The sequence below is a fragment of the Chiloscyllium punctatum genome, chromosome 16 (assembly GCF_047496795.1).
Source record: "Chiloscyllium punctatum isolate Juve2018m chromosome 16, sChiPun1.3, whole genome shotgun sequence".
Taxonomy (NCBI): Eukaryota; Metazoa; Chordata; class Chondrichthyes; order Orectolobiformes; family Hemiscylliidae; genus Chiloscyllium; species Chiloscyllium punctatum.
Window position 1 is genome coordinate 26438654 of NC_092754.1, and position 25196 is coordinate 26463849.

Here is a 25196-nt window from a genome sequence, read left to right on the forward strand (position 1 = left end):
ATACATCACGAGGCAAAAAGATGTTGCCATGAGGCCTTAGTTACAGGGTCAGTATTTACTATATAGGTGAAGGAACCATAAAAGATTTCAAACAAACATATAAACTGTGCTTGTGAGAGGTCAATGAATTGCAACATTATTGCATAAATCTTCAATATGGATTTTTATTTTGAAATAAAAATACACCATTCGTGATTGCATTTGCGATAATGTAATAACAAACTTTTCAGGCTATGAAATGCTAAATATTTTACAAGCCTGGGATTAAAATATCAGACAATTGTTACCAACAGTGATTTACTTTGGCATTGTGCCTTTCTCTCCCCCTCCTGAAGGCACTAACTCTATATTGACTACAGTTCCTTAGGAGCCAATCACATTCTGTTAACTTGTCCAGCTGACTTATTTAATGACTAATGTAGACAGCAAGCTATTCAAACATGAAAGGCATCACAAATAGCCCAATCATGTCGTCATTCAACTTCAGAGTAAGAACCATCATTAAAAATCAGAGATGGCAACATAAATACTGCAGAGTTCCTACGTTCACTCCTCAGGCTAATTCCAAAAGTAGTACCCCGCTACTCTAGCTAAGATCAGCTAACTCAGACACATCTAAATGGTTTCTGTACAATTCCCAAACCTTGAATGGGACATGGTAGACAAAAGGTGCTAATTAAATGCAATTCTCTTCATTCATTATCCAATAGGATTAGAATAGGGCAAAATTTATCAAAAACCATAATCTCATGCCACAGTCTTAAATTGTCCCAGATGTTTTGAAGCAGAAATATTTGTTTATGTGAATTCAACTGTTCTCTCATCGATACAAGTGCCCAGTTAAGACAGGTAACTTTTAGATGTTGAAACTTATCTTGCTTTCTGTCACTCCCCAAAATAACAATTCAGATGTCTCGAAGATAATTTAAATATTCTTCCCTAAAAGCGAAGTTTTACATTGTATGTACTTTTGCACAAAGAACAGATTTTGTCAATGCTGGTTAGTACCTCAATTGTGCAATGTCATCCATACGTTAATATCAAACATTCAATGATTGATTTATTTCTAATCCTTTTCTTGCATTACACAAATCTGATACAAATTCTATTAGCTGTAATACAAATCTACGACTGGAACGACAGCGATTGATCAGCACTCAGTGATAATTAATTCCTTTTCAAACCAGGGTACTGAGATAGTTGAGATTTTTCAAAGTGAATTAGGCCAAGATGAAAGTACATATTCACTTATTTATAATCCAAAAAAGTCACTGCTTCTCCTTGTTATAAAAGTAAAACTGTTTGCGAAGGAAGTTGAAGGAACCAGGAATCTGCTTGTACACACCTTTAGCTTCCTCATTTTCTGAAATGCTTCTTGTCACCTGAAAAATAGATACATGTGAAACGTTCCAAATTTGTCACAATTAAACCACATAATGATGCACAGGCCCAACTGCTTGCACCTATAAAATTTGGCAAGGTTATTCGCCATCATGCCATATGGAAAAGAAATTGTAAAAAAACTTTGTTAAAATCCAAAATATATTTCCACAGCTCAAGGCTGGCTGAATACATCAGAATTGATCTCTGGGTTCCCTGATTTCAACCCTGCTGGTGGCTACACCCTTACAATTCAGCTGGATTAATATAGGATGAACTGGTCCAAGTCCTCTCTTCTGAACTGCTTTTATTGACTTGTGCTTGGAATGCATTTATAAATACATAATTAGGCTTGACTCTGAGGGAAAAGACCTTGATAACATTCACTAACACAGCATCTTAAATGAGAAATGACCAATCAGGCAGGGTGCCCAGTGCCTCCAAACCAAATTTGGATCAGTATCTTCAGAAAAAGAATAAGAAAATGTTACAAAAACAAAATCATTCTATTCAACCTGTTCGGTTGATGTTCCAAATACAATGTATATTTCAAATGTTGCTGATAAAGTTTCAGAAAAACTTATCTAATGTCTATACTGTGCTCATTTCAGCCATGAAAATAACTGGCTCATTTGAAATGAGCCAAATTTAGCTCATTTTGAGAGGTCAAATTAGTTGACTATATCAACCAGCATTGTAGTCTATCATGTGTAGTGGTAGTGGTGGGAGCATTTAACAGGTATAAAGTATTTCTTTAGAGTAAGATGTACTAAGAACAACTGCTTCTGATAATATAAATGATAATAACAAACTAAGTACATCTGTGAGAACAACGTACACTCACTAATTCAGATACAGTTGCCCAGATTTCAATTGTTTACAGACTTCCAGCATTACACCCCTTTACAAATTGTTGTTTTGCTCAGAAGAAAAAAAAACTTTAAAAATCTCATTCCATTAGTAAAGGTCTGACATAGGACTGGGATGTTATAACTTGTGATAGATATATGTGAAACTTTTAGATGGATCAAAATACAATAAAAACATCTCAAGATACTTAAATAACAGCAGTATCAACAAAACCATTTTTGACATTGACCTAAGGAAGGAGATGCTGGGAGGGATTTGATCATTAGGATAGATTTTAAGAAGCATCACAAAAGAGGAAAAAGGGACAGAGAAACATAGGGATTTAGGAAGGGAATTCCCAGGCTTAGGGCCAAAGCAACTAGAAGCACAGCAGCTGAAGGAATATGGAATTTAGATAAAATATGGAATGTGCAAAATGCCACAACTGCAGTAATGCAAAGATACTCAAGTATTGGAAGCAGTTAATTGAATTGAATTTATTGTCATGTGTACTGAATCACAGTGAAAAGTTTTGTTTTGCGAGCAATCAGGCAGATCACATTGTTAAATAGCATAGATAAGTAAATAATAGGTAAACAGCGGCAAAAACAAAAATACAGGTACAGGCGAATGCTAAGAGTTTGAGAGTCCATTCAGTATTCTAACAACAGTAGGGTAGAAACTGTTTCAAATCCAGCTGGTGCATGTGTTCAGGCTTCTGTACCTTCTCCCAGATGGTAGACATTGTAGAAAAACATTGCCAGGATGGGATGGATCTTTGAGAATGCTGGCAGCCTTTCCTTGACAGCAGGCCTGGTAGATGGATTCTATAGATGGGAGATTGGCCTTTGTGATTGTCTGGGCCGAGTTCATCACTGTCCGTAACTGTCTCTGATCTTAAATGGTACAATTGGCATACCAGTTAGTGATACATGCAGACAGAATGTTCTTGATGGCGCACCTATAAAATTTGGCAAAGGCATGCCAAATTTTTTCAGCTGCCTGAGGAAGAAGAGACATTGTTGGGCCTTTGCTACCAGTGCGTCCAAGAAAGCTTGTTGTGGATGACTATTCCCAGGAGCTTGACACTCTCCACTCGTTCCACCTCTGTGCTGTTAATGTTTAGGGGGGGCATGAGTAACATCCCACCAAAAGTCAATAATGAGTTCCTTGGTTTTGCTGGCATTGAGAGCTAGGTTGTTCTCGGTGTACCATTTTTTCAGGTCTTCCACCTCCTATCTGTAGTCTGTTTTGTTGCCATCTGAGATTCCATCAACTATGGTGGTGTCATCAGCGAACTTGTAAATGGCATTAGTCTAGTATTTGGCGACAGAGTCATGGGTAAACAGTGAGTACAGTAGGGGGCTGAGTATGCAACCCTGGGGGGCTCCATTGTTGAGTGTTAATGAGTTACAGATAATTTAAAGGGCAAAGCTGAGGAATTTAAGATTAAGGCATTGTTGAACTGAGAGCAAGGTCAACATGCACAGGACTGATGGGTGAATGGGATTCAATGTGCGTTTAATAGTGTGTAGAATTCTGGTTGAGCATGTTTATGCAGAGTGGAGGATGTAGGATGGACAGAAAAATATTGGAATCATCAGAACCTGTGCCAAGGCTTAGTGTATTGAAATCAAATCCAGAGTCTCAACGAATGGTATTATACTTAGAATAAAATAAAACAACTCACCCTCGTTAGAAGTGTTTGTAGATCATCTGAATGAGCATATTTACTGAATATATTCACCAGTGTTTTCATGTACCAAGATCCATCCTTTTTATCTCGCCATGACACATACCCTAAAGGAAAAAAAAGTGTGTAAACATCTGAATAACCCTTTGTTGCTTGTCAGAATGAGAGAAATAAAACCTAGTCAGTAATTTGTTTATGCAGCCCAAATATTCTGTTAAACTAATTACAGGCCAGAATATTGTCACTGAGTAACTCAAAGCAGGACTGCATATCAAAAACGGATTCAGTACAGGCCAATGGCTGGATGCAGCCATTGCTAGGACATCCACTGCTGTTCCCCAGAGTCTCAACAATTTCAAGCTGTTCATTAAGGTTCAATAATATACATGTTATGAATACAATATACAGTATTACAACTAAAGAACATGCATAATAAGATAAGGAAAAATAATAGATTTAAATATATTTACAACCCTTGAGTTACATTATCTGCTAATGATCAGGAAAGAGCATTTTACTTTAAGAATCATCAGCAGGAATACAAGTTATTCAAATTGGCAGAAGGTGGGAACTGATGTTCTATAGGGATCATTGCTGGGACCAATGCTGTTCACTATTTTCATAAACAATTTGAAGAGCAGTTCCATAAATGTAAATAGTGAACAACAGTGGTCCCAGCACTGCCAGAAATGGAAATACTTCATTTTCAAGCAATAATATTCACAATTTTTATAGGCATGAAAATCACCAGATGGGAATTGAGATTAATCAAGAAAAATGTTCTAAACTGACTAATCCTATCTGCTTGAGCCGGGTGGCACGGTGGCTCAGTGGTTAGCATTGCTGCCTCACAGCACCAGGGACCTGGGTTCAATTCCCGCCTCAGGCAACTATCTGTGTGGAGTTTGCATGTTCTCCCAGTGTCTGCACGGGTTTCCTCCAGGTGCTCTGGTTTCCTCCCACAGTCCAAAGATATGCAGGTTAGGTGAAATGGCCATGCTAAATTGCCTGTGGTGTTAGGTGCATTAGTCAGAGGTAAATGTAGGGGAATGGCTCTGGCTGGGTTGCTCTTCAGAGGGTCAGTGTGGACTTGTTGGGCCGAAAGGCCTGTTTCCACACTGTAGGGAATCTAATCTAATCTAAATGCAACAGTGCTGACATTCACTTGGAACTTCACTTTGGATCAAATCACTCTGCTTGAAAGGCAGTAACTGGGACAGATGAAGGTACCTGGGAAAGTAGAATATGAAACCAAAATATCACTGGGAGTTGGTAAGCTGGATACTGCATCTGGTTCATCTTCTGCTGGACATGGAGTTGCATCAGTCTGCAAGCTAACAGAATCAAAGAGTATAGTAGGAATGCTAGCCACCTCCTCGGCTGTCTTGAATCCTTTATCCTTCAAACCTGGAAGAAACAAACGTTGCACTGTGATGCTACAAAAGTACAAACTCAACTTATTTGTCTTTCAGATGACCTGAGTGCTCTGTGATAGTGTGCAAAGGTGATCCCCTCTCTGCAGAATCATTCTGGTCATATTACTGGTCTATTCCACTTGTGCTTTCTTTTGTCCTTTCTTTCCAGCTATGGTCTCTTATGGTGCTGTATTGATCACACTTTTCAAGCAATACAGTGTCTTTTACAAGGCAAGTGAAACCAATAAAAAAAGTTTGAGGAAAAGCACGTAAGAAAAGAAACAATAAGACAGTAGACGCCTAAATTGGCTGGAAATAAAGAGCAATAAAGAATTCCAAAGACAATTGAATAAATATTTGAAGAATATTAAAAAAAATGTAGGAAAAGGCAAGAACAATGGAGTCAGAGTAGAGAGAACTCAGTTGAACAGCTACCACTAGCACAGGTGTGATAGGTTTCTCCTGTCTTGAATTTCTGTGTTCCTGTGGAAAAAAGTAAATGGTAAATCAAATGCTAAAAACAAAAACTTTTTTTTTCCTTGAATGCACACAACACAGAATAAATCAAATATGGAGATAAGACAGGGGTTTTAATTGTTCAGTTCTTGTGCTTTTTTTTCCTGCTCTCAGCATGCTTGCAGTGTGAAAGACTTATTGATAAGAATAAAAAGCAGGTGCTTAGATCCAAGAGGGGAACACTCATCCAATTAATCCACAAAGTAACTAATATTGGAACTGCATCAAGAGCTTTGTAAAGTCATAAATTGTCATGGGCCTTTGCAAAGATGAGCAACATGTCATCATACATTTTTAAAAATTCTACAGGAAGACTACAGCATTTATTTGCAATCTCTGATTTCCCCCGAGAAGATGTAGCCTTCTTGAATTGCTGAGTCCATGGGAGTTGTGTGCCCATGATGCTGTTAGGAAGGGAGTTCTAGGATTTTGACCCAGTGACAAAGAAGAAATTACAACAGTTCCAATTAAGATGGTGATGACTTGAGGGGAACTTGCAGGTGGTAATGTTCCATGCATCTGCTTTCCTTACCCTTCTAGTATTAAAGATCATGACTTTGGAGGGTGCTTACAAAGGTACTTTATTAAACCGCGGCAATGCATTGTAGATGGTCTACGTGGTGCCAATGTTCTTTGCTGGTGAAAGAAGTTCATTTTTAAACTGATGGATAGGATGCCATTTAAGTATGCTTGTTCTGAATAGTTTTGAGCTTAAGTGTTGGTGGAGCTGCATTCATCCAAGCAGATGGAGAATATTTCATCACAATGCTTGTGGACAGGTTTTTGGGGAGTCAAAAGGTGAGTTACTCCCCTCAGAATTTCCAACCTCTGACCAGATGTTAGTGAGGATGACTTTGATGAGTTAACTGGGCTGAGTGTACCTTTCTTGAATCCTGTCTTTTAAAAATGTTTTAGTTATTCATCCATGCGATGTGAGCATTGCTGGCTGAGCCAGCAGTTATTGTTTGTCTCTACTGCCCTCGAATTGTTTTGGTTGCAGCTGAGTTATTCTTTGCAGTGATTTGATAAATGGAGTACTTTTCTCCACCAGTTAACAATTGTGTTTCAAATACATATAGGCCAGACAGGAGAAAGATGGCAGACTTGCTTCTGAAAAGTAAGCAGTTGTTTTTTGGGACAATCTGAAAGCTTCATGGTCATATTTATTGATACCTTCATCCCCAAAGCCTGTTTTAAAACTGAATTTGAATTCTGAAATTTCCCTGTAGGTTTTAAACACAGATGGTGTTAATTATTATTCAAGGCCACTAGATTACTAACTGGATTAGCAACATAACCATTATCCTAGGAGTCTCTTGCTAGTAATTATTTTAACACTGATCACATCACTGTTCCTAGCGCGGAGTTAAAGTACTAATCCATTCAAACTGTGCAATAAATAGTGCCCGCCAGAGATCAGGCACAAGGTAGAAAGATTCTGGTAACAGTTATTTAGCCCGGTATTTAAATTAATTCTTGAATGTAGTCACTGGACCCCAATAGTAGCTACACTTACATTTTTTAATACTTTTAGCAGCTGATCTATTTATATATTTAGTAAAATCCCCACAGCTTGGAAATAGGCCATTTTACACAAAAGGTCCACATCAACTCTCCAAAAAGCATCCCACCTAGACCCATTCCCTCTACTCTATCCCTACAACCCTGCATTTCCCATGTCTAATGCACCTAACCTACACGTCCCTGAACACTATGGGTAATTTAGCACAGCCAATAGACCTAACTTACACATCTTTATTTACATAAGTTAGCAACAAATATAGCACCTACCACCACCACAGGCCTGAATGAAGAATAATTTGGGCTTTTCCCGCAAAGTTGGGCAGTGTGAACCATCAAAGTAACTAACAATATGTTGTACTGGCAGAGATTGGCCCCCATCCACTCCAAAAATTGCACCAGGAAATTGTCTATGCTGAGCCTGAGGAGAGAAACACATGTATAGAGTTCAACATAATACTGTAGAATGCATTTACATACAGGAAATGTTGTGAATGTAGTTGCACACAGTGTACACCTATCCCTAACTAATATTAATTACTGCAAAAAGTTTAGCTTACAAATACTTGGTTTATACTGACTTCTGTTTGGTAATATGATGGAATGAAAATCTTCTGTCTGATAACTACTGTAACTCACTCTTGCTTAGAGAGCAGATAAGGGAGTTTGATATGAGAAATGTAGAATATCAGTGTTGTAGTAGCATATGCATTCTGAGGATGGAACTGAGGTACATTATTGGAAGGTACAAGATGGAAAACAGTTTATTCTGTATCCAAACTATGCTGTGGCAAAGAGATTGTGTTTAGGTGTAGTCACTCTTCACACACCAATTGAAGGGATCTGTCATACACTATGAACGTTCACTTCCCCGTCTACATCTGTTACTGTGTGTGATTTTCCTGTTTGAAAGCATCCTATACCATATAATATTTATTGACTGCAGTGACAATGAAGCTTAAACCAGCTCCTTAACAAAAATACATAGGGATGTACTACCATGGAGAACTGACATCAGATTACATTGTATCAGATTAAGCTAAAATTTATGACTTGGTCAAAGGTCTTCTTCATTCTCTCATCAACTCAGCAGAAATTTACAAATAGGCAAAAAGCAGCATGTTGTTCCAAAATAATTACTTTACATTCATATGCTCAAAGCACAGAATGTTTTACAGTAAAAATGTTAGTGCATGGGATTGTAATAAACTCATTATACATTATAGAAGGAAAGAAGTTTAGTGATATTTTCATGTAAACTCATTGATTATAATTTAACAACTTAAGTTTGTCAAAAACATTTTGTGGTTGTCTCTTAAACACTCCCTATCACCCTGTGGACCATGACCCCATCAATGAACATCAAGCCTTTTTTCCTCACCAGGACTCTCAATGACATCATCTCCTCTAGAGATTTTCCTCTGTAGTGGAGTTATATTGAGGTTGCTTGGCAAGATTTTATGGTTGTAAACTCCAAGACAGCAAGGACTATCATGGAGCTTCAAACGAATGCCAACAGCTGAAAGCATCTTTTAAATCCTTGCAGCTTTTTTTCAAAGGCTTACTTGGCGAAGCCTTGATCACCATCATGTAAAACACAGCAGAAAAGCAGCATTATTTTGTTTAAAATCTCTGTAGATTAAACAGCTTCCTTCCAATCTGTTGCTCACACAGATTTCTCACCTATTCCCTATCACCCTGTGTATTTTCAGCATTTCTTGTATTTGCTTCAGTTTTTCAAAATGACTTTTCAAATGATTAAAGCCATTGAACAATTTTTGCAGCAATACTACAGGAACTGGGTCCGACATGTTTTTTGGGAAACTCAACACTTCATGAGTGTAGGTGCTCAAAGAATGTCTATAAACTTGGAAAATCCACCTAAGGGCAGCACACCACAGACAGTAGTAACATTTGTACATTTTTACAATGGTTATTTATATTATGGAAGAGTAATGATTCCAACTAAGATTCAGCAGGAACACAACTGGAAACATAGGGCAGATAATGTAGAAAAAAAAGTTGCTATGTGACAGAAGGAAAAAAAACAAAACAGACAGAAAGAACAAGAAAACTACACCTTTAATGTTAAATATTACTGGCCCACCAGGTTAAATTATGCATTGCAGCTGCTGCATTTATTGCTTAAGTTACTTGACTCACCTGACTACCATGTGAAAGAATAACAACAACGCAACTGTCAAAAGCTGTATGGTCCTTGAGAGCTAGATTTTGCAGCTCTTTTACCATCACCTGTCAGAGAAAATCACACAATAGAGTGAGGAAAACCGTTATCCAACATATATTATAACTAAGACATGAATAAAATGACTCCCCATAGGCTGATATCCTTTCAACAAGTTACCCTTTATTTACACATGGCGAGTTCTTGACATTGACCTACCTCCTGCAAAGCCAGCTCTGAGTATACAGGATGTCCGACATCTTGTTCTTATCTATCAGCCAGGGTTCTCTGATTGGATCAGACTAACAGTCCCAATCAGGGAACTCATGTTCTATGCTGTTCACCTGGCTGACCTTGTTACAATCACTACAATAGGGTGTTGTTCAATGTTACCAGAGCAAGTGAAAGGTGGCTGGGAGTTAGAGGAGAAAGAAAACATGGGCAGGAGGTCTCTCTAAATGTTTGTATAATATACAGTTTCTGATACGGATAAAATCATCAAATCTTCTGCTACATTCAACTCCAACTACTGATTGGGCAGATCAGGACTAGGGTGTTTAGTGTCTACATTTCAGGAATGAAATGAGGAAACACTTCAAAAGCCGGTGTTAGTATGGAACTCTTCTGCAAATGACAATTGATGCCAGTTATGTAACTATTAATCTTAAATCTGAGACTGATTTTTATCTTAAACAGATACTGAAGAATATGGCCAAAGGCAAGTATATGGTTGAAAATTAGCCATGATCTTATTGATTGGGTAGAACAGATTTGAGGGGCCAAATGACCTACTCCTGTTCTTGTGCTCCAATTATGCAGGAGATTCTCGCAAAGGTTTACCTTGCAAAATGAAGATGACTGCTAAATTCTTAGAGTAGACATTTTGATAATTCTTAAATTGGTGTGGTTGAAGTTAGTTCCAAGGAAAATTATGCTAAGCTCTTGATGAATTTGTATGGTTATCTAGAAAACTGTGTCATTAGATTGGAGAAAATCATACTTCGAGAAAATTCAATAGTTCCTTATTTCTGGCTCTTTGGAACACTCTTGCTTGTTTCTGAAGCTACAGGTTCCATGCAGTGGGTACCTTTGCGAAGTATTTGAGACAAGTCTGTGCTGCATTCTACAGAAACATTGTACACAACTTGTAATGATTTATCAGAGGTTATAATTAGTGTTCTTGGAAATACTTACGTGCTTGGTCAGATTTCTTTTAACAATAACCTCAAACCGTAACTTCTTAAAGAGATTTTCAACATTTTCACAATCGATGTCAGAACCTGAGCGACAGGTCAAACCACTACTTGGAAAGAAATCCACATTGTTGATGATCAAACATAAGCCACAAGGGTCAGCGTCCATTTTATAAATCTAGATATAGGTAAAGGAGACATGAAGATTCACAGAAACTGTAAATTATGATAATTAAAGAGCACAAATCGAGAAAAAATGAATGAGGTAAATGGGGTTCAGTAGGATGGTGATGACAAATATGTTTCCATTTATGCAGAGCATTTGTGGCATCTAAACTAGGGATCATAATTATGAGAGGTACAAATAAATTAAAAAGAAATTTCTTTCCTCAGAAAAAATGACTGATGAGATCATCATGGTTGAGGCAAACAGAACAGATATATTAACAGGAAATTAGATTAGTCTGTGCTGCAAGAAGGATGACAACAATGTGTCAATATGCAATTTTTAAGAAGATTTGTAGCTCAGGTTGATGATAAGTATGTAAGTTAGCTCTCTGAACTTGATGGTTTGTTTTCAGATGTTTCGTCTCCATACTAGGAACATCATCAGTGAGAGTCTCCGATGAAGCGCTGGTGGTATGTCCTGCCTCTCTATTGATTGGCCTTGGTTTCTTAAGGTGGGTGACTTTTACTGATGATGTTACCTAGTACGGTGCTGAAATGTCTGAAAGCAAACATTCAAGTTCAGCGAGCTAACTTATGTGTTGATATGGTCAGATGAAGTAAACTGAATGGATGGACGCTCATGTTAAATGTAAAAATTAAACAATGTACTTGTGATTTAAATTGCCTATAAATGTAAATGATGGACAAACTGGTATTTGGTGGTTAAAAATCACAACCAGTTAAACTGAACACTTTTTGAAATCAACACACAAATAAACACTGAATTTTACTATTTTAAATATGCTTTCTCAATGACAGAAGCCATATTGATGTATATCAGTGACAGGAGACATGATTTGGAGATGCTGGTGTTGGACTGGGGTGTACAAGGTTAAAACTTACACAACATCAGGTTATAGTCCAACAGGGAATTGGAAGCACTAGCTTTCGGAGCGCCGCTCCTTCATCAGGAGATGATGCAACAGATACAGGGCAATAACTCTGTACTCTGATGATGTGTTAGAACTATGGCAACAAACAATCAGCACTTACTATATCAGTAAGAATTTTTCAACTTCCCCTCACACTATATATCCATTTAATTATTCTTAAGAAGCAGCACTAATTCTTAACCAAATAACAAACTTGTGTGCTGTAAACGTATGTATACTATGAGTTGGATTGAAGTGAACCAATTTGTTCCATCCATGGTTCTTATAGACAGTAGCCAGACTTTTTCCACGAAATTAAAATCAATAAAATCATGTGTCCCTGAATAAAACAGTGTGATTATCAGCCAGTCCTCATTTTAAATCTAATTATCTTCTTGCCATGTTTGGTTGTCACATTGGGAATCAATATAAGATGTAGGAGCAGAATTAGGCCAGTCAACCCATTGAGGTCTGCTTCGCCCTCCAATGAGATCATGGCTGATCTGATAATCCTCAACTCCACTTTCCTGCCATTTCCCTAACATAAGAAATAAAAGTTGAAGTGGAGCCTATAAAACCTGACCTGCACTTGAATGCAATTACAACTGATCTTCTGCTTCAACTCCACTTTTCTGCCCAATCACCGTATCCCTTAAATATCAGAAACCAACAATGTACCTCAGCCTTAAACATTTTATTGATGAAGCTTCTACAATCCTCTAGAATTCAAAATATTCAGAATGCTTTGAGTTACAAAGCTTCACAACCTAGTTCTAAACTATCAATCCCCTACTCTGAGACTGCACCATGTGCAAAATTCCCCAGCCAATGTAAACAACCACTCAGTGTTTATCCTTGTAAAGCTTGTTCAGAATCTTGCATGTTTTAATTAGATCGCCTCTCATTCTTCTAACCTCCAGACAGTACAGGCCCATTTGAACACCCTCTTATCATTGAGGTAAAAACAATGACTGCAGATGCTGGGAAGCAAATACTGGATTAGTGGTGCTGGAAGAGCACAGCAGTTCAGGCAGCATCCAACGAGCAGTGAAATCGACGTTTCGGGCAAAAGCCCTTCATCTGGAATAAAGGCAGTGAGCCTGAAGCGTGGAGAGATAAGTTGGAGGAGGGTGGGGGTGGGGAGAGAGCCCTGGTGCTCACCTTCCACCCTACAAACCTTCAAAACCACCAGGGATATATTTCCCTCCCCACCCCTTTCCGCCTTCCGCAAAGACCGTTCCCTCCGTGACTACCTGGTCAGGTCCACACCCCCTACGACCCACCCTCCCATTCTGGCACTTTCCCCTGCCACCGCAGGAACTGTAAAACCTGTGCCCACACTTCCTCCCTCACCTCTATCCAAGGCCCTAAAGGAGCCTTCCACATCCATCAAAGTTTCACCTGCACATCCACTAATATCATTTATTGTATCCGTTGCTCCCGATGTGGTCTCCTCTAAATTGGGGAGACTGGGCGCCTCCTAGCAGAGCGCTTTAGGGAACATCTCCGAGACACCCGCACCAATCAACCAAACCACCCCGTGGCCCAACATTTCAACTCCCCCTCCCACTCTGCCGAGGACATGGAGGTCCTGGGCCTCCTTCACCGCCGCTCCCTCACCACCAGACGCCTGGAGGAAGAACGCCTCATCTTCCGCCTCGGAACACTTCAACCCCAGGGCATCAATGTGGACTTCAACAGCTTCCTCATTTCCCCTTCCCCCACCTCATCCTAGTTTCAAACTTCCAGCTCAGCACTGTCTCCTTGACTTGTCCGGACTTGTCGAACCTGTCTATCTCCTTTTCCACCTATCCACTTCACCCTCTCCTCCTTGACCTATCACCTTCATCTCCTCCCCCACTCACCCATTGTATTCTATGCTACTCTCTCCCCACCCCCACCCTCCTCTAGCTTATCTCTCCATGCTTCAGGCTCACTGCCTTTACTCTTGATGAAGGGCTTTTGCCCGAAACGTCGATTTCACTGCTCGTTGGATGCTGCCTGAACTGCTGTGCTCTTCCAGCACCACTAATCCAGTATATACCCTCTTATCATTGGCTAACCTTCATGCAGGCGCAGCAAATGGTGAAGACAGCAAATGATATATTGGCTTTGATAACAAAAAGATTCAAGTAGAAGAGCAGTGATATCTTTCTGCAATTGTACGAGTCCTTGGCGAGACCACACTTGGAGTAATGTGTGCAGTTTTAATCTCCTTATCTGAGGAAGGATGTTCTGGCTATGGAGGGAGTGCAGCAAAGGTTTACCAGACAGGATTGGTGCATGAAGAGTCTGGATCGATTAGGACTATGTTCACTGGAGTTTAGAAGAATGTGATGGGAATGAAACTCACAGAAACTTAATAAATTCTAACAGGACTAGACAGGAATGATGTTTTCAATAATCAGAGAATTTAGAACCTGGGGTTACAGTCTAAGGATATAAGGTAGGCCATTTAGGAGTGAGAAGAGGGGAGATTCCTTCACCCACACAGTGGTGAGCCTGTGGAGTTCTCTATCACTGAAGGAGAATAAGGCTGAAACATCAAATGTTAGCAGGAAAGAATTAGGTACAGTTTTTAAGGACTAAAAGGATTAAAGGGGGAATCTAAAGAAAACAGGAACACTGTATTGAATTGAATGATCAGCCATCATCATATTGAAAAGCTGCAGCAGGCTTTAAAGGCCAAATGGTCTATTCATGTTCCAATTTTCTATGTTTTTTCAATTCAGGGACCAATCTAGTGAATCTTTGCTACACTGTCTCCAATGCAAGAAGATCACTGCCCAATATGGAGATCAAACAGTATGATCTTCCCAAGGTTGTGATCTCAAAGCCCTGTACAATTGTAACAAGACTGTGTCATAGAGTCATAGAGATGTACAGCACAAAAACAGATCCTTCAGTCCAACCCGTCCATGCTGAGCAGATATCCTAACCCAATCTAGTCCCACCTGCCAGCACCCGGCCCATATTCCTTCAAACCCTTCCTACTCACTTTTACCCATCCAAATGCCTTTCAAATGTTGCAATTGTACCAGCCCCCACCACTTCCTCTGGCAGCTCATTCCATACACGTACCACCCTCTGCGTGAAAACGTTGCCTCTTAGGTCTCTTTTATATCTTTCCCCTCTCACCCTAAATCTTTGCCCTCTAGTTCTGGATTCCCCGACCCCAGGGAAAAGACTTTGTCTATTTACCCTATTCATGCACCTCATAATTTTGTAAACCTCGAAAAGGTCACCCCTCAGCCTCCGATGCTCTAGGGAAAACAGCCCCAGTCTGTTCAGCATCTCCCTATAGCTCAAATCCTTCAACCCTGGCAACATCCTTGTTAATCTTTTCTGAACACTTTCAAGTTTTACAACATCTTTTCAAAGGAAGGAGACAGAATTGCATGCAATATTCCAACAGTGGTCTAACCAATGTCCTGTACAGCCACAACATGACCTCCCAACTCCTGTATTCAATACTCTGACCGACAAAGGAAAGCATACCAAACGCCTTCTTCACTATCCTATCGACTTGCGACTCCACTTTCAAGGAGCTACAAACTTGCACTCCAAGGTCTCTTTGTTCAGCAACACTCCCTAGGACCATACCATTAAGTGTATACATCCTGCTAAGATTTGCTTTCCCAAAATGCAGCACCTCGCATTTATTTGAATTAAACTCTATCTGCCATTCCCCAGCCCATTGACCCATGATGAAGATCCTGTTGTAATCTGAGGTAACCTTCATTGCTGTCCACTACACCTCTACAAACTTACTAACTGTACCTCTTTTGCTCACATCCAAATCATTTATACAAATGATGAAAAGTAGAGGACCCAGCACCGATCCTTGTGGCACTCCACTGATCACAGGCCTCCGGTCTGAAAAACAACCCTCCACCACCACGCTCTGTCTTCTACCTTCGAGCCAGTTCTGTATCCAAATGGTTAGTTCTCCCTGTATTCCATGAGATTTAACCTTGCTAACCAGGCTCCCATGGGTAACCTCGTCAAATGACTTACTGAAGTCCATATAGATCACATCTACCGCTCTGCCCTCATCAATCCTCTTTTTTACTTCTTCAAAAAACTCGATCAAGTTTGTGAGACATGATTTCCCACGCACAAAGCCATGTTGACTATCCCTAATCAGTCCTTGCCTTTCCAAATACATGTACATCCTGTTCCTCAGGATTCCCTCCAACAACTTGCCAGCCACCAAAGTCAGGCTCACTGGTCTACAGTACCTTGGCTTGTCCTTATCACCCTTCTTAAAATCAGTGGCACCACGTTTGCCAACCTCCAGTCTTCCAGCACCTCACCTGTGACTATGGATGATACAAATATTTCAGCAAGAGGCCCAGCAATTACTTCCCTAGCTTCCCACAGAGTTCTAAGGTCCTGATCAGGTCCTGGGGATTTATCCACCTTCATGCGTATCAAGACATCCAGCACTTCCTCCTCTATAATGTGGACATTTTTTAAGACGTCACCATCTATTTCCCTACATTCTAGATCTTCCATGTCCTTTTCCACAGTAAATACTGATGCAATTAGCATCGCCCCCATTTTCTGCGGCTCCACACAAAGGCGCCTTGCCGATTTTTGATGGGCCCTATTCTCTCCCTAATTACCCTTTTGTCCTTAATGCATTTGTAAAAACCCTTTGGATTCTCCTTAATTCTATTTACCAAAGCTATCTCATTCCCCCTTTTTGCCCTCCTGATTTCCCTCTTAAGTATACTCCTACTGCCTTTGCACTCTAAGGATTCACTCGATCTATCCTGTCTAATCCAGAGATAAGCTTCCTTCTTTCTCTTAATCAAACCCCCAATTTCATTAGTCATACAGCATTCCAAATACCTACCAGCCTTTCCTTTCACCCTAACAGAAATATACTTTAGGGTGTAGGTTTGCTCGCTGAGCTGTAGGTTTGATATCCAGAAGTTTCATTACCTGGCTAGGTAACATCATCAGTGGCAACCTCCAAGTGAAGCGAAGCTGTTGTCTCCTGCTTTCTATTTATATCTTTCTCCTGGATGGGGTTCCTGGGGTTTGTGGTGATGTCATTTTCTGTTCGTTTTTTGAGGGGTTGATAGATGGTATCTAGATCTATGTGTTTGTTTATGGCGTTGTGGTTGGAGTGCCAGGCCTCTAGGAATGCTCTGGCATGTCTTTGCTTAGCCTATCCCAGGATAGATATGTTGTCCCAGTCAAGATCGTGGTTTTTTTCATCTGTGTATAGGGCTATGAGGGAGAGAGGGTCATGTCTTTTTGTGGCTAGCTGGTGTTCGTGTATCCTGGCAGCTAATTTTCTTCCTGTTTGTCCTACATAGTGCTTGTGGCAGTTCTTGCATGGAATTTTGTAGATGACGTTGGTTTTGTCCATGGGTTGTACTGGGTCTTTTTAGTTTGTTAGTTTTTGTTTGAGAGTGTTGGTGGGTTTGTGTGCTACTAGGATTCCGAGGGGTCTTAGTAGTCTGGCTGTCATTTCTGAAACTTCTTTGATGTATGGTAAGGTGGTTAGGGTTTCTGGCTGAATGTTTAAGAAACCAGGTACTGCCAAAATGTCTCCAATACAAACCGCCGATAAAAACACCTCAAGCCAGAAGTTTAACAGAACGAAACGGCCGCAGAATGCTCCAAGAACTAATCAATGATTCCCACCACAGACTCCGAAAATACAACGGGGAAATTGCGTGCCAAAAACCGTTATTCAAACAAGCAACTAATCAAGAATGGACAGACGCGGTAGAACAAACCATAAACACCAAACAACGATAAACACAGATAAAGAAAAATCGGGACCTGAAGAAAAAACTTGACAAACTCACAAAAAAAGACAAAACCGATAACACAGGGGCATGGATAAAAAAAACTAATCAGACCGGACCCTATCAGACACAGAAAAAGTGGTACTAGTAAAAGGATTAAATTTCAATTACCGAGACGCTGACAAGCAGGATTTCCTAGCGGCATTAGAAACCACATTGAAGGATAACAATCTCATGGAAGAAACACAACAAACGATCAGACAGACAGTTGCACCTACTCTGAGCCGAAAGAGGGAAGGAAACAAACTGAACAGACAAGAAAAGAAAGTCCTAGAAAACCTCAAAAAAGACAAAAACATCGTTATATTATCTGTAGACAAGGGTCGGCTCACAGTCATCCTGAACAGAAGGGACTACATAGAGAAAGCCAATGCACTACTCGCAGACACCAACACCTACCAACAGGTGGCACTAGACTCAACCCCACAACTAGGAAACAAAATTACATATCTCCTAAGAAAATTACACAATTCCAGACAATTAAACAAGACGGAATTCCAGAAAATGAAACCCGATGGGACCAACACCCCATGATTCTATGGACTACCAAAAATCCATAAACCAGGAGCCCCCCTCAGACTTACAGTCTCACTACCCAGAACACCAAATTACAGACTGGCCAAAGAACTACACGCAAGACTGAAATACCTAGTAGAAGAGTCACAGCATTCCATCCACTCCATCCAGGAATTCCTAAAAATCATCAAAAACACCAAAATGGAAGAAGAAGCAATGATCTCATTCGACGTAACAGAACTGTTCACGTCCATCAACATCGACCTGGCAAAGGAAACACTTACCACACTTTTAGAAGAGACCATCACACACACCCCAACCACCATCAATCACATTACCAACGAAAACACATGAAGCTAGTGGACCTGTGCCTCACCACCCATTTCATTTTCAACAACACAGTCTACAAACAAACCAACAGCACACCCATGGGATCTCCGCTATCAGGATTCATAGTAGAAGCGGTAATGCAAAGACTAGAACAAATAGCCCTACCAACCATCAAACCAAAAATCTGGGTCCGCTACGTAGATGACACCTTTGTCATCACAAAACAAAACAACATAGAAGAGACATTCAACATCATCAACAACACCCTCACAGGCATAAGGTTCACCAAGGAGAAAGAAACCGACAACAAACTCGCATTCCTGGACGTCACAGTCAAAAGAAAGGACAACAGAGAACTACAAACCTGCGTATACAGAAAACCAACAAACACTGACCAAATACTTAACTACACCAGCAACCATCCCAACACACACAAACAAAGCTGTATCAGAACACTATTCCAACGAGCCACCACACACTGCAGCACAGACGAACTTCGGAAAACAGAGGAGAACCACCTATACAACGTATTCAAGAAGAACGGATTCTCAAAAAATACAGTCCGCAGATTCCTCAAGAACAAACCACGACAAGCAGACCAAGCACAGCCAGAAACCCCAACCACTTTACCATACAAAGAAGTTTCAGAAATGACAGCCAGACTACTAAGACCCCTCGGAATCCTAGTAGCACACAAACCCACCAACACTCTCAAACAAAAACTAACAAACTAAAAAGACCCAGTACAACCCATGGACAAAACCAACGTCATCTACAAAATTCCATGCAAGAACTGCCACAAGCACTACGTAGGACAAACAGGAAGAAAATTAGCTGCCAGGATACACGAACACCAGCTAGCCACAAAAAGACATGACCCTCTTTCTCTCGTAGCCCTACACACGGATGAAAATAACCACCATCTTGACTGGCACAACACATCTTTCCTGAGACAGGTTAAGCAAAGACATGCCAGAGCATTCCTAGAGGCCTGGCACTCCAACCACAACGCCATAAACAAACACATAGATCTCGATGCCTTCTATCAACCCCTCAAAAAAACGAACAGGAAATGACATCACCACAAACCCCAGGAACCCCATCCAGGAGAAAGATATAAATAGAAAGCAGGAGACAACAGCTTCGCTTCACTTGGAGGTCGCCACTGATGATGTTACCTAGCCAGGTAATGAAACTTCTGGATATCAAACCTACAGCTCAGTGAGCAAACCTACACCCGAAACCTCAACCTGAGCTACAAACCTTCACAAACCTTGCAGAAATATACTTTCTTTGGATTCTCGTTATCTCATTTCTGAAGGCTTCCCATTTTCCAGCCATCCCTTCACCTGCAAACATTTGCCCCCAGCCAACTTTTAAAAGTTCTTGCCTAAACTCCTTACAATAAAGGCCAACATGCTATTTGCCTTCCTACTATTTCTTGCTGTATCTGTATGCTAACAATCTGTATTCATTATGCAAAGACACCCAAGTCATAGAGTCACTCAGCACTGAAACGAACCCTTCAGTCCAAGCAGACCATGCCAACCATAATCCCAAACTAAACTAGTCCCACTTGCCTGCGCTTAGCCTATATCCCTCAAAACATTTCTTATTCATATACTTTTATAAATGGTTTTTAAATGTTGTAATTGTACCTGCATCCACCACTTCCTCTGGAAGTTCATTCCATTCGTGAACCACTCTCTGTGTAAAAAATTGTCCCCCATGATTTTTAAAAATCTTTATCCTCTGACTTTAAAAATATGCCCATTCATCTTGAAATTCCACCCTTGGCAAAAGATACCTTATCTGCATCCCTCATGATGTTGTAAACCTCTATAAGATCACCCCTCAACCTCCTGTGCTCCGGTGAAGAAATTCCCAGCCTATCCAGCATCTCCTAATAACACAAACCCTCCTTCTGCATGTCATCATTTAGAAATTAATATCTGCTTATTTGTAAACACAGAACATCTGCATATAATTTCAATTTAGGACTGAATTATTCCCCACATAATACAACATCCTTTACAAGACTCAACAAATAAACAGTGTGTAAAGACATTGATATAAACACTCACCATGTCATCTTGTAGTCTTTTTATAGTTGGCTTAGCAAGACCTATATCAGTGTCTGAACCTGAAACACAAGGGCACAAAATCATGATCAGCACATATATAAGTTCTTTGAGACATTTACAGCTACATGTCCAAATTCCCTACTGCCCACACTTTGGTTTCTCATTGACCTGATTACTTCTCCACCTGACCAATTCAAAATTGACACTCTTTCCTCTCCACATTTCAATGTCCTTATCCCTAGTAATGTCTTATTCTCCCTCTTCTTAATTAGTCCCCTGGTTTAACCCCCCCATCCCCCACTGACTTAGCTCTCTCAGGTCCTAGAGATGCAGATTTAAAAGAAATATGATGCTCAACTGGTTTAGGCAATATCGCCATGTCTTACTGGACTACTCAACTAAGTTGGATTTCATTTTCCTTGACCAAATATTCCTACCTACTTCCCCTGGAGAACAATGTAAACCTCAAGCAGCTTTCTTTAACTAACAACCATATTTTAAATCTCCTTCCCTATTGCTCTCCAGAAATCATGGGACTTCATTGTTAATTCAGTTGATCTGTTCAGCTACTTTCCTTACCTTTGCCCATCAAGTCAAACCTCTCCTCTCTGCCTCCACCCCAATATTGATCCTGCTTTATTATCCACTTTGTGTCACATTTCCCCTAATGCTGTATCCAAGCTTACCTTGTCTATGAAGCCACCTCTGCTATTTCAACCATACTCCCACAAAATTGCTGACCATTTAACTGACTTTCTCTCCCCAGGTACCACTCCCTCCTCTTTCAAAACCAACTCAAAGAAAAACTCTCAATATTTGGGTTGTCATAAACTAGCATCCAAGCTCCAAATGCAATTTCCTTGAATATTTTGCTTCTGGTATTTGTGTCCATCTTTCTTGCAAATTTAAATCGTGCCTTCAGATTTCCACCTTGAAACCATTCAAGCCAGAATGACAAAATATGTTCTCTGTGTCTCTGACCATGAGGTAGTTTCTTCTCAACCACTGCAGTCTTACATGGTATTCACAAGGTCTCCCTCCTTTGTGCCACTCCTTGGAATTGTCCTCTTCACTATCCATCTCACCAGTACAATGGAAGCAGAGCATCTTGGACAATAGTAATTCTTTTCATTTGTTCCATCGCATTTGTCTTGAAGCTATCGTTGACTCATTTGTCCTCCGATTTACATTTAAATGTCACTCCTTAGCTATACGGAGTCAGCTTCTACATGCCCAAATCTACCCTTTGATCATCTCTCTTGACTTGCCCATTGCGTGTATTGTCAGACCACTTTACTGATATCTAATCCCAGTTGAGTAGTGTTTTCCGCATTAAATAATGGAAAACCATTTGCTCTCTGTGCTCACTACTTACATAAGCTCCTGGTTTAAAATTCTTTTCCTTGTTTTCACAGCTTTGTCTCTTCGTATCTCTGCAATATGTTCTCAGCCCCAGTGAACTAACTTACAACAAAAACAATACCCACATCTCATCAACTTTCCTTTACAAGATATTGAGAACAAAAACCATCCAATCCCAGACTTCCTATCTTCCTTTCCCAACACTTCTTCAACATATTCCAGCTTCACTGTCTGTGTGTCTTCCTAAAATTCTGAACCATTTGCCAAGAGATTACTTCAGTTATGCTGTACCATGTTTTGCCCCATTTAACCATCTTACCCATCAGTCTCCATTTAATTCTGATAAATGTCAGAGGGCTGAAATGAAGGGAGAAGCAACTGTCTGACAACTACCGAAACACAATGGCTGGAATTTTACAATCGCAAGTTCAGTAACTACAAATGATCATAAATTAGCCACTAAATAATCCAAACGGGATTCAAGTAAATCCATATTCCCAAACAATCAGTTTCTAAAAGCACAAGCAGATTCCGTACATACATTGAACTGGGTGAGAAATCTGGGTGTCCTGCTGAACAGGATTATACATTTTCATGGGTTGAACCGGTCTAACAAAGGTGGAGGGGTTATTTTGGATAGACAGCCCCTCTTGCAGTAGATCAAAGAGCTCATGTTGCTTGCTTTCTTTCAGACTTTCCAAAAAAGCATGAAATGCTCCTGTTCCACGTGTCTGCAGATCAGTTACTAACTGACGGGCTTGGTCCCTGCGTGTGCCTGATTTCTGGAGTCAAAAAAAAAATTCAGTCAACTCCACTTACTGAAAACACAAAGCAAATGTATAAACTACACCTTTGGAGGGGTCGCTTTCGGCTCAGTCCCACAACATTCATTGTATTTCCCCAATAGAACAGGTAAGCACTTAGGTTTTGCAAAAATATAAATATGATTTGGAACCTATTTAATCATGTCGAATTAGTTTCATTTAAACCATTGAACCCTCCACATGATCAAAGATTGTGTTTTTGCACTAAAGGATTATAAAATTGTCAACATTTAATAGCCTGTTTTGTATTATGGGTTTAATTGTAAGAGATGGTGGAAGAGAACGGACAGCAGTCCCACAGACAAAAGAAAATAGATTTGTTTAGGACTTAAGCAATAAGCTTAGATAAGAGATTGTGAAAGAAAAGGCAAGCAGACAGAAATTAGCAAAACATTTTATTCAAATTGACTTGATTTTGTTTTTTTGTTGCACATTACCATTTGCAATGCTTAATGTATGATGCACCACAGAAACACAGTCATTCTGAACATTTAACAGGAGGATAAACACAAGATCCAAATAAGAATGTCACCAACTGATTGAACTGGGCAGCTGAATATCAAAACATAAACACATCTTAAAGTAACTCGTGCTATGTAAGTTTACACAAGTGACTGGGATTTAATTTGTAACTGTATAAATTACATAATGTGTGCATCCTGCTGACATGCTCAGGTTCCACAGATGATTACAGATACCCCTCAACCTGAGTACAAGAGACATTCAAATATGTGCAGCTTCAATTCCTCCCTGAACCTATGTCATCCTGGCTTGCCATCGAGATTTGCCGCATTTGACCGCGAGAAGAGGCTTTTCTCAAAAGAAAAAGAGAAAGAGGGAGAGGGAGAATAAAAGAGGAAACCTATCTGTTTCTATCTTTCGTTCGGACCGTCGCTGACCCGCAATCCCTCTCACACCTTGACTTCCTCTATCATGTCGTCGGTGAAAACGCCTTTCTCCGTCAGAAAGTCGTAAATGAGCTCAGGCTGCAGTTTTTTCACCAGCTGTACGCGGTTTCTCTGCAGCAGGTTTCTATGATGCTGGTTCATCTTTCGTCAAGTCAGAAAGTCCCCGCAGGGGCGAGGAGGAACCGAACTAGCAACTCTCAGACTCTGACCTTCAACAAATGGTAGCCAGACAGTTCCGGGTACGCTGGAGGCAATCACCCAAATAGGCCAGACTATGGCAAAGGACAAATGGGAATGAGATGAATGATAAAGAACATTGATATACAAAAAGAAATTGCAAAGTATTTACCATTTACGAAATAACTCTGAATATAGACACTTGGCAGAATTCGTACTTACCATTTAGAATATAACTCTATATAAATACTTGACAGAGTTTAAATTATTTTTAATCATTTGTCTCTTTGGCCTGCAGCACCTGGTACTATGTGGTTTATGAATTCTGCTAACTTGAGGGGCACGTTGCTAGTTTCTTTCCCCAGCTGTGTGCCCAAAACCAGCAGAGTCCGGGATTCCTGACCTCTGGGAACAACCAGCCTAATTTTAGGAAATCTATCTCACTCCACATACTTTTCATTGAATCAGAGAATTATTATGTGACAGGAAGAGGCTAATTAGTCCATTCTGTCTGCAGTTTTGTGACTAGTGCCAACAATCTCTTGCCTTTTCCCTATATCCCTGAACACTATTTCTATCCAAACAATCATCCTTTGCCCTCTTGAATGTCTCAATTGAAAATCGCTTGTAAATTATAGGATTCCACATACAACTCTGCTCCTAACTGTTTGAAGTGTTAATTGTGATGTATTTCACTCTGCAAGACGAACTATCTTCTGATATCAGTCCTAAAAAATAGACTTGCATAACTCATAGCCAATTTAGTATTTTTGACAAGTAATCATTGTTACGATATAAAAAGTGTGGCAGTGTGTTTGCAGTCAGCAAGCTCCCAGAAACAGTAATGTGTTGATGCCAACTATTTTTTATGTGTGATGTAGGTTGAGAGATATTTTGATGAAGACAACACCCTGTACATCTTTGAGGTAGTGCTGTGGGCTATTTTATGCCCATCTAAGAGGACAGATGGTTTAATAATTTATTTTAAAAACAATTCCAATATTTCTCATTGCTGAGCCCAGTGTCTCTTACATTATTTCAGGGTTTCTGTCTCCAACAGGTGGACCACTGCAAGAGTTGATCTAATTTTGCCTGATACCTTCTAATAAAAGTATTAAACTTACCTTATATTGTTTGTAACCTATGTCTCCTTATCCTCTTATCCTATGATTTAAAGTTATGTATTAATCTTTCTGATACAATCTACTATCTTACATACATGGTGATTATAAAGTCTTTGTGAAATGTATGCTTTAATAACTTTGGATGTACAGTATGAGATAAAAACAACATTCAGAAATGTAATTTTGAGTTT

The 25196-nt window shown here is 39.9% G+C and overlaps 1 protein-coding gene and 1 long non-coding RNA gene across 4 annotated transcripts in view; one reads left to right on the top strand and one right to left on the bottom strand.

Moving 5' to 3' along the window:
• LOC140487085 (uncharacterized) overlaps positions 1-25186 on the top strand; it is a 33307-nt gene extending 8121 nt beyond the window's left edge. Inside the window, exons 3-4 of the long non-coding RNA XR_011962705.1 lie at positions 11334-11432; positions 22665-25186. This is a non-coding gene — a long non-coding RNA (uncharacterized lncRNA). The remainder of the gene's footprint in view (positions 1-11333; positions 11433-22664) is intronic.
• On the bottom strand, positions 137-23870 carry casp9 (caspase 9, apoptosis-related cysteine peptidase). Of its 3 annotated transcripts, none has more exons than XM_072586535.1 (9): positions 23714-23870; positions 22514-22754; positions 20611-20669; positions 10754-10930; positions 9538-9627; positions 7645-7795; positions 5153-5329; positions 3920-4029; positions 137-1382 (listed from the first exon to the last, which is right to left on the bottom strand). In XM_072586535.1, exons 1-9 carry the CDS (start codon positions 23843-23845, stop codon positions 1269-1271), a joined length of 1251 nt encoding a protein of 416 aa, XP_072442636.1. In that variant the 5' UTR covers positions 23846-23870; the 3' UTR covers positions 137-1268. The 3 variants fall into 3 exon arrangements, with proteins under 3 accessions (XP_072442636.1, XP_072442638.1, XP_072442637.1); XM_072586537.1 differs by lacking the exon at positions 23714-23870 and adding an exon at positions 23442-23550; XM_072586536.1 differs by lacking the exon at positions 137-1382 and adding an exon at positions 1389-3545.
• Positions 25187-25196: the final 10 nt, after the last annotated feature.